The sequence below is a fragment of the Antedon mediterranea genome, chromosome 6 (genome assembly GCF_964355755.1).
Source record: "Antedon mediterranea chromosome 6, ecAntMedi1.1, whole genome shotgun sequence".
Taxonomy (NCBI): domain Eukaryota; kingdom Metazoa; phylum Echinodermata; class Crinoidea; order Comatulida; family Antedonidae; genus Antedon; species Antedon mediterranea.
Window position 1 is genome coordinate 29,768,885 of NC_092675.1, and position 17,302 is coordinate 29,786,186.

A 17,302-nucleotide genomic window follows, 5' to 3' on the forward strand; every position below is an offset into this window, starting at 1 on the left:
GTTCTCAACTATTTAATTATCACAACAATCATTAATGTACATTATTAAATTATTGTCACACAACATTTATACAATTTCATTTCTGTATCGAATCTTAATAAATAAATTGTACAAACTACATCTGTGTATCCTACACAGAAATCTTTATTGCAATTTTGAAATATTTTGATTTGAATTTCTATAAACATATCAATGAAATGTAACAGTAGGTAGGCATGAGGAAGGAGAGAAGGAATGATAATACTATAATACTTTAGAAAGCCATGTCAAGGTGAATGCAGTGACAGAAGCAGCTAAAATACAAACTTTCTAAAGGTGCATTGGAAATGAAAATACGGTATAGTAATGAGTTTTGAATCCTCATGACCCGGCATTCTTCTTATCTTAGGGCCTGTTCAGACCTACAGAGTTATGCTCTCATATTGTACATGGAGTACAACTCAATAGGTCTGACCCAAAAAAAATTATTGGAAGCCACCTCTTACGACACGATCTTTCGTTTGTTATGACAGCTCAAGGTACAAGAATAGTGTATCGATGCAAAGTCATGCATCAAAGATTTTTAACTTTAACCAATCAAATTTACTCCTGCATACCAGATTTGACCAAATCGGTGACCTAAAGTTTCAAATGAAAGCGTTAGTTAGGCAAATCTAAAAACTTTTCTGTTACGACGCTAATTATAATATGACATTGCTTGCGATATGAAAGCATAACTCCATGGATCTGAACATACCCTTATATACATTATGTACATAGCCAAGAATGTAAACTCGAAAAATTTATTTTTACTGATGTGGGGTTCTAAGGCAGTAGACTAAACTTGTCACACTTGCACTAAGTATCTGACGTAATGACTATCACCTTATCTCCTTTCATCAGACCATTCTAGTACTATTGTTAGTACAGCGGTACCATACATCTAGCCTAAACCAATCACTTGCACTAAGTATCTGAAGTAATGACTATCACCTTATCTCCTTTCATCAGACCATTCTAGTACTATTGTTAGTACAGCGGTACCATACATCTAGCCTAAACCAATCATTGTCTGTAGGTTTCCTATGCTGTTTTACTCTGTGCTCTGATACTTCTTATCAAAATCATTGTTATGTGAGTGTTTCTATCTCTTAGCTCCCTTGATAAGTCCATCTTGTATCAGCTTGTTGTACTCATTTAACTGATGTTGTACATCACGTACGATTGGTTGGTAGTCACTCTCCATGCTCTTGTTAGCAATGACTTATCAAACGGAAAAAGTTAAGAAAAAGCAAAATATTGAATGTATATCTATAATACGTAAAAAAGTTATACCATTAATATTAAAAGTTTACGAAGATAAATTAAATAGGTTTACACTCTAAATAATATTATCATAATAATATGGTTCAGTATAAGCAATATAAAAAGTTTGAAATCAAAATCTAATTTGGTATTTTAATATTTAAAATATAAGGATACATTCTTTCATGACAAAGTTATTCTGTTCATGGTGTTGCCATTTCCGTTCCATGTTGCCAAGTTGTGTGAATGTCTCATTCTCGTTCAACTGTGCTTTCAGTGCTTCGTATTGGCTGGACAGCTCCTGCATGTCTGTATATAATGTATGCCATCATAAACAACTTTTTCATGAGAAATTCAACCTAACAATTACGGTTATAAAGCTCTGTCTACACTATCAAACTAGTTTCACAAAAAAAAAATGTGATGAGCCCAAATATGGTAGTGATGTGTCCAAATATGGTAGTGATATGACATCATCATGTCCATATATGGGCACATCACAATTTTTAGTCACATAAAGTTTAATAGTGTAGACAGAGCTTTAGAGTTTGGGCTTTATATGTCTGCCAATGTTTGTCTTTCTTTCAGAGAGTTCTCCTACTACAATCTTTTCAGACAAGACCTGATAAACATGTGTGAATATTAACAATAATTATTCACAAAATGCACTCTTCAAATTTAAAATAAACAAAGAATGAAAATTCAATAGAAAGAACATATTTAGTATTTTTACCTTTTTTGTAAATTTCCTTTCTTTTTGCCAAAATTACTTTTTCCTGACCAAGTTTCTGTAAAAATATACAAAATAACATATGAATATATATCCAAACATCCCAAAAAAACAGAGTACAACATGACACTTATATATCTTGATCTTGGGACTTTTGAGGATGTGCCTGTGTGTCCCTCCATCAATAAACAAAATAATGATAAGGAGAAAACTTTAAAATGTGGTTAAACGCTGTTTACACTATAAAAATGTGATGTGCCCATATATAGACATGATGATTTGGGCATATCACTACCGTATTTGAGCACATCGCACTTTTTGTCAAACTAGTTTGATAGTGTAGACAGAGCTTTAGACCACTTACCTTTTTCTTTTCTTCAGCATTCTTCTTGACCGTCTCCAGGTCACTGAAGACGTCCAGTTCACTCTGCATCTCGTCAATTGCCAATTTCAGTTGTTCCATCTCTTCTTTGATCTTCATCTCCAGTTGCTCAACTTTCTCAAGATCCACTTGTAGTCGGGTACTCTCTGAAAGAAAATAAAACATTGGTAGACACGTACAAAAGAGAGGGAATATTATATGTTAAATTAAACATAAAAAAATCAAGAATGGCAAATAAAATAGTTTGAGCTGTACAGGTTGTGAGTGGAACTAGTAACGATATTACTTGGATATCATCAAGAGTAAACTACATTTGATCGAGGATCCTTTGAAAATCAGATTCATGTTTTAAGTCTTTGGATGACATTTTCATGATTTTTGTACTCCAACTTAACTTAACTATGAAACTTTATGTGACAAAAAATGTGATGTGCCCATATGGAAATGATGATGACATGATATATGGGCACATCAAACTTTTTTTGTCAAATTAGTTTGATAGTGTAGACAGAGCTTTAGGCTGTGAAAGAGGATGAAAGTATGGGATTACTATGATCACTCACCACCAGCAAGAGATGATGCAGTGGCTTCAGATTTCTGCATCTCATTCTGTTTAAAATTCAAGTCATCTTGCATACGAGCTAATTCCTTAGGTGTTGGCATGTGCTTCTGTCGACCAACATTCTAAAAATAACACACCTCATTAACATGTCTACAATTAGTACAGGAAAGATAGGCTCAATAGAATTAGTAAAAGGTTGAACAAATTGCAACAGAATTTATTTATATTTCATTACAATGCATTTCTATAAGGTCCATATATGAACATACTAAACGTCTAGAAAAATTCTGATAGGATAAATAGGTTTTTTCAAAGAAATTTTTTTATTACAAATCAAAATGGCCGCCAATTGTCTAAAAATTGATCAAAAAGCAAAAATAAAATACTTATAGCATGTATAATTTATATAGTTCTGATTGGCTTTAAACTTAATGGATAATTACATTATTATATATACTTACTTATACTGTAGTATATATAATTTATATAGTGATGATTAATTTACTTAATGAATAATTACAAATCATTTGATTTATTGATTGGAATGATAAATACAATAATACAGTATGTTGCAACTAACCCTGCTGATATGTCCAAGTAAGGCAACTATACTTAATGCATAATTACAAATCATTTGATTTATTGATGGAATGATAAATACAATGTTGCAACTAACCCTGCTGATATGTCCAAGTAAGGCAACTATACTTAATGAATAATTACAAATCATTTGATTTATTGATTGGAATGATAAATACAATGTTGCAACTAACCCTGCTGATATGTCCAAGTAAGGCAACTATACTGCTCTGTAGCATCTCATTTCGCTCCTAAAAGAAACAAAAACAAATGGGAAAACACTGCTTTTAGATTCTACATTGTTCATAAAGCTCTGTTTACACTATCAAAAATATATCATCGTGTCCACATATGAGCACATCACATTTTGTAAGTGTAATAGTGTAGACAGAGCTTAATACAAGTTTTAAATAAAAAGGGTGAAAAATCATCCATCTCATACAAACACTACAAATACTGTACATACATACTACACTTACCAACTCTAGCTTTTTAGTTTCTTCAAAACTGTTAAAGAATTCTGAAAAAAAACAAAACAAAAATAAGTTCAATTACGAGACTGAACAATTTAAACAATGTTACCATAATGAATGTGAATATATGCTATTAAAATAATTGAGAAAGAAACATACCAGATACCTGCAATAATGTTATGCTATTATGTGTTATACAATATGTGATAATCTACATGGTAGATGGATGAAGCTATTGTTTTAACCATGTGACTATATGTGGCGTAGGTTTTTATATATTTATATTTATATATATTCAGGTTGGAAGTATCAGACCGTTAGGATAGAGTGCTCAATACCAAGGTAGAGCATAAATAAATAAAATAACAGCAGAAAACTTGGTTACTTCATTGTTTTAATCGCTACAAATCTGTTTCGTACGACCAGCATGTAGCTGGCGCACTCTTCAGGTGAAATATAAAAACATAAGTGACACAGTTATATCACAGGACTTAATTCAAGTGAGTCATCAGGAAGTCGTATACAATAGCCTATTGTTTCAATTAGATAAACTATTTGGATCTGCAATTTAGTAAGAACTTTTTCCTATACAGTATATATATATATTTTTGTTTCCTTTGTTCTTGAGCTATGGATTAATTTTTTTTATCCCGAAATAAAAGATGAATGAATAATTGTTATTATTTTGTAAATAATGAATGCCAAAATGTGCATATATAAGATGACAAAGACACATACCAGACATGGTTTCTTCTCTCTTCTTCAATTCCTTGTACTTGCTATTCTTTTCACCTGTAATGCAACAAATAAATGCAAAAAATATGCGTATATCTCCAAGTGTACAATGTTTTAAAAAATTGTTAAAAAGTTTTTTTTCCTAAGGAAATTTAGATGTTCTATTTGACCTTGTATACTGTTCTAATTATTGTACAGCGATTTGGTCCTATAAATCTATATAGTATAGCATATAGTACACATACCATACCAATGATAACATCATTCTTAAAACACAATTGACTAACTAAGACTGTAAAGAAATTGTTTCAATGAATATACCTTGATGGTCTTCTAATTCCTGATCCAATTCTTGCAGCTCATTTTGTAAGCTCATAACTTGATCTTTAAATTCTTTCGTCCTAAAAGATATAATAGAAATATTAAACTTGAATGAAATTGATAGAAAACATTACACATTGTTGGCCTGACTGGTGTCTAGTCTGTCCAACAACATATTAGATGGGCCATCTTCCAAAAGACGGTTATACTTTATTGAATGTTGAGATATCTGTTCTATTTTGTTCTGAATTAGGATGTGAATGTTGATCACGCATAAACATAATATCACCATATCATCCCTATACATAATATTTTTAAAGGGGAAATGTAAAGTGGAGAGGTGCAAATTAATAAAAAAATAAATAAAAGGCCCCCAGGCATTTATTTTGATGAGGGTCCTTTATTCAAATAAATATGGTAAACAAAAAATCTGAAAAAAGAAATACTCACTGTTTTTCAATTCTTGCTATCTCTTGGTTGTCCTCCTTGACTTGTCTTAGTAGTTTCTCTCGTTCTTCAGCTGGTGAGCCTTTTGATTGCTCCTCTTGGATCAACTGCATCTTCTTTGTTTCCAATTCGTGAAGTTGTTCGTACAAACGAACTGCTTCTTGTTTTACTTGTGACTGAGACAGTTCCTGAATTTAAACAATAACATTCATAACAAAATATAAATATTAATACACACAATAGAACCGAACCCTTGGGACACTCCAATCATGGGACACTCCAATCATGGGACACTCCAATCATGGGACACTCCAATCATGGGACACCCCAATCATGGGACACTCCAATCATGGGACACTCCAATCATGGGACACCCAATCATGGAACACTCCAATCATGGGACACTCCAATCATTGGACACTCCAATCATTGGACACTCCAATCACGGGACACTCCAATCACGGGACACTCCAATCACGGGACACTCCAATCATGGAACACTCCAATCATGGGACACTCCAATCATGGGACACTCCAATCATGGGACACTCCAATCATGGGACACTCCAATCATGGGACACTCCAATCATGGGACACTCCAATCACGGGACACTCCAATCATTGGACACTCCAATCACGGGACACTCCAATCATTGGAACACTCCAATCATGGGACACTCCAATCATGGGACACTCCAATCATGGGACACTCCAATCATGGGACACTCCAATTAAGAGTGAAAAAAGTTTTATGTTTGACCCAGGGAAGAGTGATGTACAGTAATTTCAATCTTCTCTGGTTTAATCTAACCCATATTCAGGTGGACACTCCAATTAAGAGGACACTTTCTGGTGAAACAAACAAGAAATTATTTAGGTTTAAACACTACATCCACCCACATTTCAGGGGTCACCTATACTCTGTTAGATCCCAAAGGTTTACTAGGCCCATAGGATTTCTACTGTATACATACATCTTCCAGGTTTTCCTTTTTTGTGCTGATCATGTCTAACTCTTGTTGTTTGCCCTCTAAATCTTGAGACAGCTTTTCACTTGTCTTCTTCAGGTGAACATATTTCTGTTTCATTACAGGGTCCTGTCAATTAGAAAAAAAAAACATTAATTGGCAAGAAATTAACATTCGTCAATTAAGTACAATCCTAAACTTTATTCTGACAAGCAGTATTTAAACATAAAGCTCTGTCTACACTATCAAACTTTATGTGACAAAAAAAATGTAATGTGCCCATATATGGACATGATGATGTTATATCACTACCATATTTAAGCATATCACTACCATATTTGGGCACATTGTCAAAACTAGTTTGATAGTGCAGACAAAGCTTTAGGATGATTCTTACCATGTCTTCTATAAGTGTGTCTGCCATTCGTCTACATTGCTGAATCTCTTGCTCAATTTGCTGAATTTGATGTTCTTTACTAAATAAAAATAAAACAGTTGTCACATAAATAACTAGTCTATCTTGCCTTTGTGTCTAAAGCTCTGTCTGCACTATCAAACTAGTTTGACAAAAAAAAGGTGATGTGGTCAAATAGGGTAGTGATATGCCCAAAGATGGTAGTAATATCATCATCATGTCCATATATGGGCACATCACATATTTTGTCACATAGAGATTGATAGTGTAGACAGGGCTTTACAGAAATTGTGCAACTTTCCTTCAATCAATTGTAGTATTCTGATTAGAGAATACTCCCTCCATTTCTGTATTAATTCTTTTCTGTTTCCCACTTTCTGTCAAAGTAGTAGCATTATAATAACTATAACTGTGCTCCTTGTTAAACATGTTAATGAAAGGAAGTTTAAATACTTACTCTTGTCTTTCAGAGAAAATTACATCTATATTTTTTGCTTCCTCTTCATTCATTTCTTTAAGCTGTAAACAATTATTATTGGTTATTACTACAACTATTTATTATAGTCAGTGGCGTAACAGCTATGAGCGCTCACTGGCTAAATCCAGGGGCCCCAAGCCATAAGAGGGCCAGGGCATGAGCAGCCTCAGTGCAATTGCCTAGCATTGGAGGCCTGTTAGAAGTGTTAAACCAGGGGCTTTTGTTCCCTGTGTTACGTCAATGGCTTGACAAAATCATTTATAATAAAAATAGGACCAGAACTAATAATGATTTACGTTATGATTTACGTTATCCCACTTTATTTTTATTACGATTAACAATCAACAGTATTTTGTGTTAAATGATGGTTCTTCCAAAATTAACCACATACCTCATTATAATCTTCAATAACATCATCCATCTCAGTGTCTGTGTTTACTTTATCAAGTAGCTAAGAAAACAATAAAATGATTGTTTATGATGTCATAATATAATGTCTCACTTAAATGAAAACCCCTTTTTAATTCTATACCAACATCTCAATCGTCTTCAACTCCAAGGCCTTAATGACAACCTCAAACATGTGTGTGCTTTTTAGGGCAAGTAATCTTCAACCCCAATGCCTTAATGACAACCTCAAACATGTGTGTGCTTTTTAGGGCAAGTAACATACAATAACATACTAAACTGCTGTAGGTATATTTTGAAATTAGATTCCCTAATTTATAGTAAATGGACTTATATTATTTGAATATTTTGTATACAGTAGGTGCATACTGGAATAGTTGTTGTGGGCTAAAGCTATTACAATACCATTGTTTACACACCATATTGTAATCTCCCAGTTGTCCCTGCAGTTGCTTAATTTCATTAGCTTTCAACTCCGCTCTGCGAAAACAAAACATTTTCATGACATATATATAATAATAATTTTTAGATTTAAAAATCAGTGACAAAACAATGCACAGAAAGACAAATCACCAAATAGACCTTTATGCAGCTAGTTTGACATTATATATTAATACCTTTTCTCATATGATAAAAAGCTATCATTCTCGTCATTAACTGTGTCTATTTCTTTTTGTAGTCTTGCGTTTTCAGTGGCTAACTCACTCATCTTGGTGCGTAGCAGTCCAAGGTAGTAGGACGAGTCCATAACTACACGCTGCGGACCTATTAATATGCAGCAATTTAAAAGATTTTAAAACATAACCATTTTGTTTGTATTTGTTTTCATTCAGCCAATTGTGATTCAAAAACTCATTTATTTAGCAAATTTCAAATTGGCACAATATAACATCTTTGACTATTAGTTGATCATTTAGAATAAAATGATCACCTATTGTTATTGTATGGTATCTTAAATTATGATGATTATTATTATTTTATTATATACTAAACACATTTCGAAAGACAAGGCTGAATAAAAACACAAATAAGAAATATCAAGGGAGACAACAAAGCAGAAATTACCTTTCTTAGCTGTCCTCATACCCCCTAGCCCTTGCTGTGTTGTGGGCCGATCAACTACATTTATCCTGGAATCTAGCACTAATAATGAATAAAATAAACAATTTTATAATTCTAAATAAAAGTAGAAAATTGCATATTATTCAGAATTACCAAACAATTTAGCCACATGTAAATTGATGCCATGTATCTTTCTTGAAGTTGATTCAATCAAACTCACCCCCTCCTGTTGGTAATGTACCCCCTCTGGTTCCTGGTCTCCCGGTTCCTGGTACTTGCTATGAATTAAAAAAAAAAAAGTCATCTAGAATATTAGCATAGCACTGTTTCTTGATATTGTTGATGTGCTATTGTCATATTACATTGAATTTATAACATAACAACTCACACAGCAGGAGTAACATTATACAAAGTTATTGTATACGCTATCCTGCTGTAAGACTTGGTGCTTACCTCATTTAAGAAAGTACCAACTCTCACAGCAGGAGTAATACAATTTTATTCAGTAATTTGTGACTAGACTGGAAAGATAAATTACAATATTCTAAAACAGTAATTTAATGACTAACTTTTTATATATTTATTTTAAAGTTTATGATGAAAGTAGTGCAGAATTAAAACTGCAAAAATAAGCTGCAAGCAATGGCAAATGTACAGATTTTAAACATATTTTTAAATAATAAAACTGAATGTAGGCCCTATGGCAGACTGTTGTTTACCATTGCACCTGTAGGAACTCGCATTCCTGTTGCTGGTGGCGCTTGTTTCATTCCCGATGCTGGTCTCATTCCTGTTGTTGGTCGACGACCTGAACTACTCATTGGACGACTCCTGAAAAAAACCAAATCCAAATTTTGATTATTAAACATTCTTATTAATTAGGCCTAGCCTACCTAGTCCTCTAGCCTAGCCGTAGATAGCAGGGAGATGTAAATAAAAAAATAATAATTTATTACATCTCCCTGATTTTATAGTAGGCTAATTTTGGTAAACAGGCAATGAGGCTAGGCTAGGCCTAGTGTCGTTTTATTTACAATTTACTTAAAAGACCCCATCACATCCATCCCCAACATGTAGTCTATCTAGCCTAGGCAAGCTGGTACTTCTCATCAAGAGGAGACCACCAGCAGGCTGCGGAGAGCCAATTTCAGCCAGTGAGTGAGTGTGCAGAGAGAGAGTCGGACTTGGTTAGTTAGGCCTAGCTAGCAAGCAAAGTAGTCTTGTATAAACACTTGAATTAACTATATTATCATTTATTAAATATAAACAAACTTACATTTAATAAATAAAATTGCATACAATAATCTAGGTCCTACACCTTAATAATTAATGATAACAATATTTTAATCTGCGGCGGCGAAGTGCAACCCGTTGGCAAAGCAACTCCGGAATTTCCTCTCGCAAAAGTTTGATAGAGGGCGCTTATTCTAAAACAGATAATTAATTTCAATAATAAAATGTGCGTACAGTACTATTACAGTATATACATTTATTATTAATATAAAAAAAGGTGGTATATTATTATGAAAGAATGTTTTATGTTTTGGGACCTTTAATCCGATACCTTTATAAATGATCAAAATCACCATCGGATAGCTGGAAGCTGTTAATATTGAAGTTGAAATCCTCTTAATAATAATAAACAAGAATATTTCTTACAAAAAACGCTGCTCGCTTATTGGTATTGCTAAGGTCAAGTCTGGGGGTCACTTCATCACGCCTAGATACTTCAAGTATCCTATTACAAACAAAAACTTCAATGGACTGTTTTGATAATAATTCAATGATTATCTGACAGCGAATTATATCATGGGACTCATAAATACCAGAATGCTTTGGGATTTGTCATTAGACTCTTTTCTCAGCCGTTTTTGGATTCAACAGGTGGTACCAATAAATTATAGTGGAGTTTCCATTTTAACAAAAATGTCAAAGTGTAGTACTATAAAGCTGCTTGATTTCATCTAATGAATGAGTCATCTCGTGTGACGTAGCGGGCTAGAGCAGCAGCGTGAAAATGTCAAAGTGTAGTACTATAAAGCTGCTTGATTTCATCTAATGAATGAGTCATCTCGTGTGACGTAGCGGGCTAGAGCAGCAGCGTGAAAATATGACACATAGGCTCATCTGTTGGAAATGCGTCAATACAAGTTTATTTTAAGTTTAGTCCGCCTCTGCTGTCTTGCTTTAATTCAATGGATATATCTATTTTTCTTCAATTCCAAAAATGTAATCGAAAAAATATTTGATAAAACATGGAATCCATAGAAATAATGGATATGGTAATTTTATTTTTGTTTATGTTTTTTTTAAATAAAATCATTAGGCATATATGATTGTTTTTTTATTTTTTTGCCAAAACTAAATAACTTTATTTAAAAAATACAAAATGCGTTTCAGAGTTTGATTTTATCATACTTAGCCTACGTTTTCATGAAGTTGTCGAGATGTTTTGTAACATGCATTGACCCTCAAAACTGTGACGTACACAGTAAGTCTCTATAAATACACAATGTATTTAATCACTGACTAGGCCCAAAACACTTCAACAACACAGTAGTCACCAGAATCAATAAAGGAATAAGTCTTATTGTCCAATATCAGACACGTGAAAAGCTTCCCATAGCAACGGACGGGCCAATCACAAAGCGAATTCCCCGTACGTGGTTGGACACCCTAAACATTAAGAAGTTATGTGTAGTCATGTGTGCTGAACAGTTACGAAGCTTGCTTACTAAGACAGGACGACGATAACAAAATTCGTATCATTTTAAAGTTATAACATCACCAAAAAGCACAGGTAAGATATGAATTATGAAGTACAATTTGTATTTTCGTATTTCGTTATATAAATTTTGACATGACTTGATGATGTGTGTATTGTTGAGTAGACAAAAAAGATTGAAGATGAACTAAGTGGGATTTCTTATTACTGTGACGTGGTCGTGTGCTTTACGATACCAAGTACGGCCATATTATTATATATTTTTATTTAGTAACAACAAACAATTGCTTTGCGTCAATTTACTTCATGTGGCACTAAGCAATGGCCTCTAGTAGGCCCATGGTTACAATTATTAAGGTCCATGGTAAAAAGAGTCGTGTAACCACTTCAAATTCAATAGCAAACAGTGTACAGTATCAGCTCATATAATAATAATATGTTACGTTACCATAAAATATGATATAATATATAACACAGTATAACTATTATAAATAATCAGTCAAGTAGGCCTAACGTTTCCTGAACCTAGCAGGATGTCGTAGACCTATACATACGTTTACATGTGCAAACAACATGATCTACTGAATTAAAGTGCAAACAACTCCAAAGACCCGAATAAAGAAAAAGGATATTAAGAATGTATTTTATTAGATTTGCTTGATAATATCTTTTTAATATTAAGAAATCATTAATGTAACTTGGTTAAAACCATCTTCATCCATATTGGTTTCGTTGAATTTTTAGAGGATTCGAATATAAACTAAGTTCCTAATTAAATTGAGTGTTAAGCTTTGTCTATACTATCAAACTTTATGTAATGTGATGTGCCCATATATGGACACAATGATGTCATATCACTACCATATTTGTGCATATCACTACCATATTTGTGTATATCACTACCATATTTGGGCACATCACATTGTCAAACTAGTTTTGACAGAGCTTTATTGATTGATGTATGAGTATTTCAATACAATGTACAATGTGGGTGGTAGGTTTCAGATCTTAGTCCAAAATATTATTATCTGCACTCAACACCAAATATCGACGTAGTTGAACAACGGAAAGTGTGAAATCAAACGTACTTGGTTAATTACATTATTTGTAATCAATTCTACGTGTGTAAAGCAATCATTAAAATAATTAAAAATAATATTTGTGAAATATTCTTTGAGGGAGGTGAATGTAAACACGTTAAAAACATGTTAAAAACAAGGTACCACCAGCGATTGGTATATGTCAGAGACAGTGTGGCGATCTAAGCTGTTTGAAATGAGGAAGAGGAGAGGATGGGGCATGGCAGGGCCTAACAGGGTAAAATGGGCTCTCACTTGGATCCTCCATTGGCAAAAAAACAAAGTAAACTCGTGACAATACGATATACAAAAATAAGGTACCACCAGTGATTGGCAGTGGTGATCTAAGCTGTTTGAAAGGCCGGGTAGAGGGTGGGGCAGAGGCCTACATAGTTTAAAATGAACTCTCCATTGGATCTTCCAATGACAGAAACCAAAGTTAACCTAAAATAACTAATTAAAAACATTCCATTTACCTACATTTTCCCTACGAATTTGTTATACTATTACAGTATTTTGTACAGTAATTCAAACACCCGTAACGATGTAGAAAATTAATGAAATAAAAAAGCAAAACCTTACTATTTATCTTCTTTATGAATAGTTAATGATTATCTGATTTATGATTGCATTGAATAATGAAGGAAAGATTAACTCTAATAATACTAAGCAATTTATGATCTTCTAACGGAAATTGCACAGCTGCGAAATAAACGTAAAAGAAAATAAAATAATTTAAAAAAATCAACTCAAAAAAAATCTCATTTTTAGAAATTCTTATCTACAATTTAAAGTATAAGGATATACATGCACAAAAACAATGTTATAATATGTTGGTCCTATCATACAGTACTCTACTGAATGTATTGTCCCCCCAAAACATGACGAATTAAGATTAATAACAAAAAAAGACTTGCCACTTGCCAAAATATGCCATTTCGTAGTTTTAATAGTTAGGCCATATCACTTCCGAAAAAAAAAAACTGAATCAATAAATGTTTTCACATATAAAAAGACAGAATAAATGGTTATATTCAATCAAAAACCCATTTACTTCCAGTCAATTTGATTATTTTTTATTTAAATTACAGTTTTTTTTTAGATATTTTTTGTTTCGATCCAATTTTTGATCGAGAATAACTATTATGTGAAATTAAAATGACATATTCAACACAAACATTAACAACAATTTTTTTCATGGGGACAATTCATCTTTAATACATTTCTGGCACCTCTCTTCTAAGATGTTTAGTTGTTTGACCTTTATTTAAAATTCATAAATTAAAGCCCCATTCCCTACGTTTTTTAGATCTAATTTAAGATCACAAACTATATTTAATGTAAAAATAATACTATATGGTCCTATTGTGATAACTTTTTTCGTCTTTAAACGGTTAAAAATGTGAAAAATAAGTCGATTCTAATAATTATAGCGGCCCGCTATAAATCCCAAAATGCATTGCGCGCGGATTGATATTTTTGTTTTTCACCTGTAATTCGCCCACTTTTCGATCGATCGTGAGGCCAAAACAAATGGAAGACTCCTAACTTTTCAGCGAAAATACCGGGTTTTCCCCAATTTGTATCAACGGAGTCTGGCAAAAATAGAAAGACAATTAAAGCAGCAACTATACAACGTCAGGCTAGGTATATAGCTTGCGTACGATGTTCGTACGTTACCGATGTTTACCAGCTAGGCCTACAAAACTAAGCCTAGCTAGGCTAGGCCTAAGACCGTCCACGAGAGGTCGATCGCCGCGAGCTACTTAGGTAGTGCATTGTTTCTCACTTTTTATCATAATTTACCATAAAACGTACATTTAAGACAAGGAATGACATGGTTTAATGTTTTTAAAGTGATATATATGTATTATTTTCCAAAAAACGTCCAAAATTGCAGGGAAAGGGTCTTTAATAGTGGACGATTGTTGCTGTGTGTTGTGGCCTAATTTGTGAATGGTTACGTTCCTTTAAAAGTTTAACAAATAGAATCAACTATACGGAAACATTATAGCAAACTTGGCCAATTAAAAACATTCCATTTACCTACGTTTTTCTTACGAATGCTACAGAGTGATTGATTATTCTACTATAGTATTTTGCACTTTTAATTCAAACACAGTAAAACCATCGATCATTGTTTCGGTCAGGTTTGTTAAGAACATGACAAATATTGAAGTGCTAACAAATCAATGATTAAATTAGAGCATTTAAATTACACGTTTTGTGTTCTTAGATTTAATGTTCTTGTCAGAACAAACACGATAAATCAATACAAATAATGACTACAATATTACAAAGTATGATCTCCAAGGCAACGGCTCGTTTTCAACAACCAATTAATAATCAGAATAGATGCTACTTTGTTTAAAAGTGTGTTTAACGCTCCCACTGCCATCAATTAAACTGCACAAACAAATACTGCAATACCGTACTAAAAATAAAAAAAATCCCATTTTTTTTTTATTATTGAAAGGACCATTTGTTATTATACCGTACTTATCATCCAAACAAATTGTGCTATTATACTCAATGTTAAGATTTACGTTCATGCTACGTGAATGATGTAGATTTACGTTCATACTACGTGAATGATGTAGATTTACGTTCATACTACGTGAATGATGTAGATTTACGTTCATACTACGTGAATGATGTAGATTTACGTTCACACCACGTGAATGATGTAGATTCACGTTCATACTACGTGAATGATGTAGATTTACGTTCACACTACGTGAATGATGTAGATTTACGTTCACACTACGTGAATGATGTAGATTTACGTTCACAATACGTGAATGATGTAGATTTACGTTCACACTACGTGAATGACGTAGATTTACGTTCATACTACGTGAATGATGTAGATTTACGTTCATACTACGTGAATGATGTAGATTTACATTCACACTACGTGAATGATGTAGATTTACGTTCACACCACGTGAATGATGTAGATTTACGTTAGCACTACGTGAATGATGTAGATTTACGTTCACACTACGTGAATGATGTAGATTTACGTTCACACTACGTGAATGATGTATATTTACGTTCACACCACGTGAATGATGTAGATTTACGTTCACACCACGTGAATGATGTAGATTTACGTTCATACTACGTTAATGATGTAGATTTACGTTCATACTACGTGAATGATGTAAATTTACGTTTATACTACGTGAATGATGTAGACTTACGTTTACGTTGGCAGAGGGTGTAAACCCCCTACTTTAAGTGGTCACTCACCTTTGTAACGACAACGTCACATATGCTTATTATAGGAATATCGTACTATATATTTAATGTCATATTTATCTCTACCCGGTGATATGGGATAACCATACTTAAACAAGATATAATTAGCCCGATATGAAAATTGATAGATAGATCCCTTTTGTAACGACGGACAGATTCACACTCAAACAAAATTGAACAAGTTAATCAACGGAAGACAGATTACATCATAGTTTAATATGCAGCTATCAGCAGCACATTCTGATGTTGTTATAAACCCATTGATTGTCAGCCTACACCCAACATTTATTTTATTGCCACCTTTGATCCAGACAGAGTTAGTTGCTATGGGGATGGTACACACAATACTACTCGAGTGCAAGTTCAAAGTTAAGTTTTTAGGTCGTTTTAAGTGTCTCTTGGGTAAAGCAATACCAGTGTGCAACAAGTGGTATCATAAATTGTCTAAACCACACCACAACATAAAACTTGCATTAAAAATACAACAATGACAGCAATTGGTGAGTCATATTAAATAATTTAATGTGTTATTTAATTGTTATTAACCTGTATTTTATTAAAGCATGGTGGGAGGATGCTATCCTTGGATTGAGTGTAGGCCTATTTCAATTTAATACTTGTATTATATGAAACCAGTGATGAAATAGTAGTAGTAGTTAGTAGTAGCGAAATAAATGTGAAAACATGATTATGTTTGGCTACCACAACATTTTAAAGACCCATTCATTTAAATTATGAAATCTTGTAACAGAAAATTGATAGTACTAATTATATTGACAATACGATTTATAAATAAAACTCTTAAATCCTGACTAATAATAATATGTATTTGGATTAGATACAAGTATTAAATTTAAAAGAATAACATATCTTCAAATGCTTTTTGTTAAAAAATATTTTGCGGTACATTATCTTTAAACCATTTTTAAGCAAATAGGTTTAAAATGAATACAAATTATATACAAATATATATATATATATTATATATAATATATATATATATATATATTATATATAATATATATATATATATATATATATATATAATATATATATATATTATATATAATATATATATATATATATATATTATATATAATATATATATATATATTATATACAAATTATATACAAATACAGTTTGTACAGTATAATTCTATCTATTTACTTTTCTCTATTTTAAAATATATAGCAATTTATCATACTTTTATTTAAAACCTAAATAATAAATAAATGACAGATTGTCTATCAACCTAACTTAATGCTGGCTACCTTTTTGCTTGTAGTTGTAGAAAAGTAATTTAATCTGATTTGATTGATATGATTTTGATACCAATTGATTTCTGATATTTTCTATAAAATCTCTTAATTTAATTTAATAATCAAATTA

General features: G+C 32.5%; 1 protein-coding gene across 1 annotated transcript; it reads right to left on the minus strand.

Annotated features, from left to right (window-relative positions):
* Nucleotides 1–35: 35 nt before the first annotated feature.
* Nucleotides 36–10,226, minus strand: LOC140051075 (intraflagellar transport protein 74 homolog). The gene is made up of 20 exons (XM_072096164.1): nucleotides 10,121–10,226; nucleotides 9,564–9,675; nucleotides 9,065–9,122; nucleotides 8,848–8,925; nucleotides 8,400–8,547; nucleotides 8,202–8,262; nucleotides 7,766–7,825; nucleotides 7,354–7,415; nucleotides 6,879–6,957; nucleotides 6,488–6,610; nucleotides 5,517–5,701; nucleotides 5,067–5,146; nucleotides 4,749–4,802; nucleotides 4,017–4,057; nucleotides 3,732–3,788; nucleotides 2,960–3,080; nucleotides 2,379–2,542; nucleotides 2,018–2,072; nucleotides 1,462–1,593; nucleotides 36–1,242 (listed from the first exon to the last, which is right to left on the minus strand). Coding segments are annotated over exons 1-20 (1,791 nt in total). The 5' UTR covers nucleotides 10,123–10,226; the 3' UTR covers nucleotides 36–1,123.
* Nucleotides 10,227–17,302: the final 7,076 nt, after the last annotated feature.

Coding starts and splice junctions, on each gene's coding strand:
- LOC140051075 (XM_072096164.1), bottom strand. Junction 6,958..7,353: donor ATTTTCTCTGAAAGACAAGA/GTAAGTATTTAA, acceptor ATTTTTATTTAG/TAAAGAACATCAAATTCAGC. Junction 1,594..2,017: donor AAAGGAAATTTACAAAAAAG/GTAAAAATACTA, acceptor CATTATATACAG/ACATGCAGGAGCTGTCCAGC.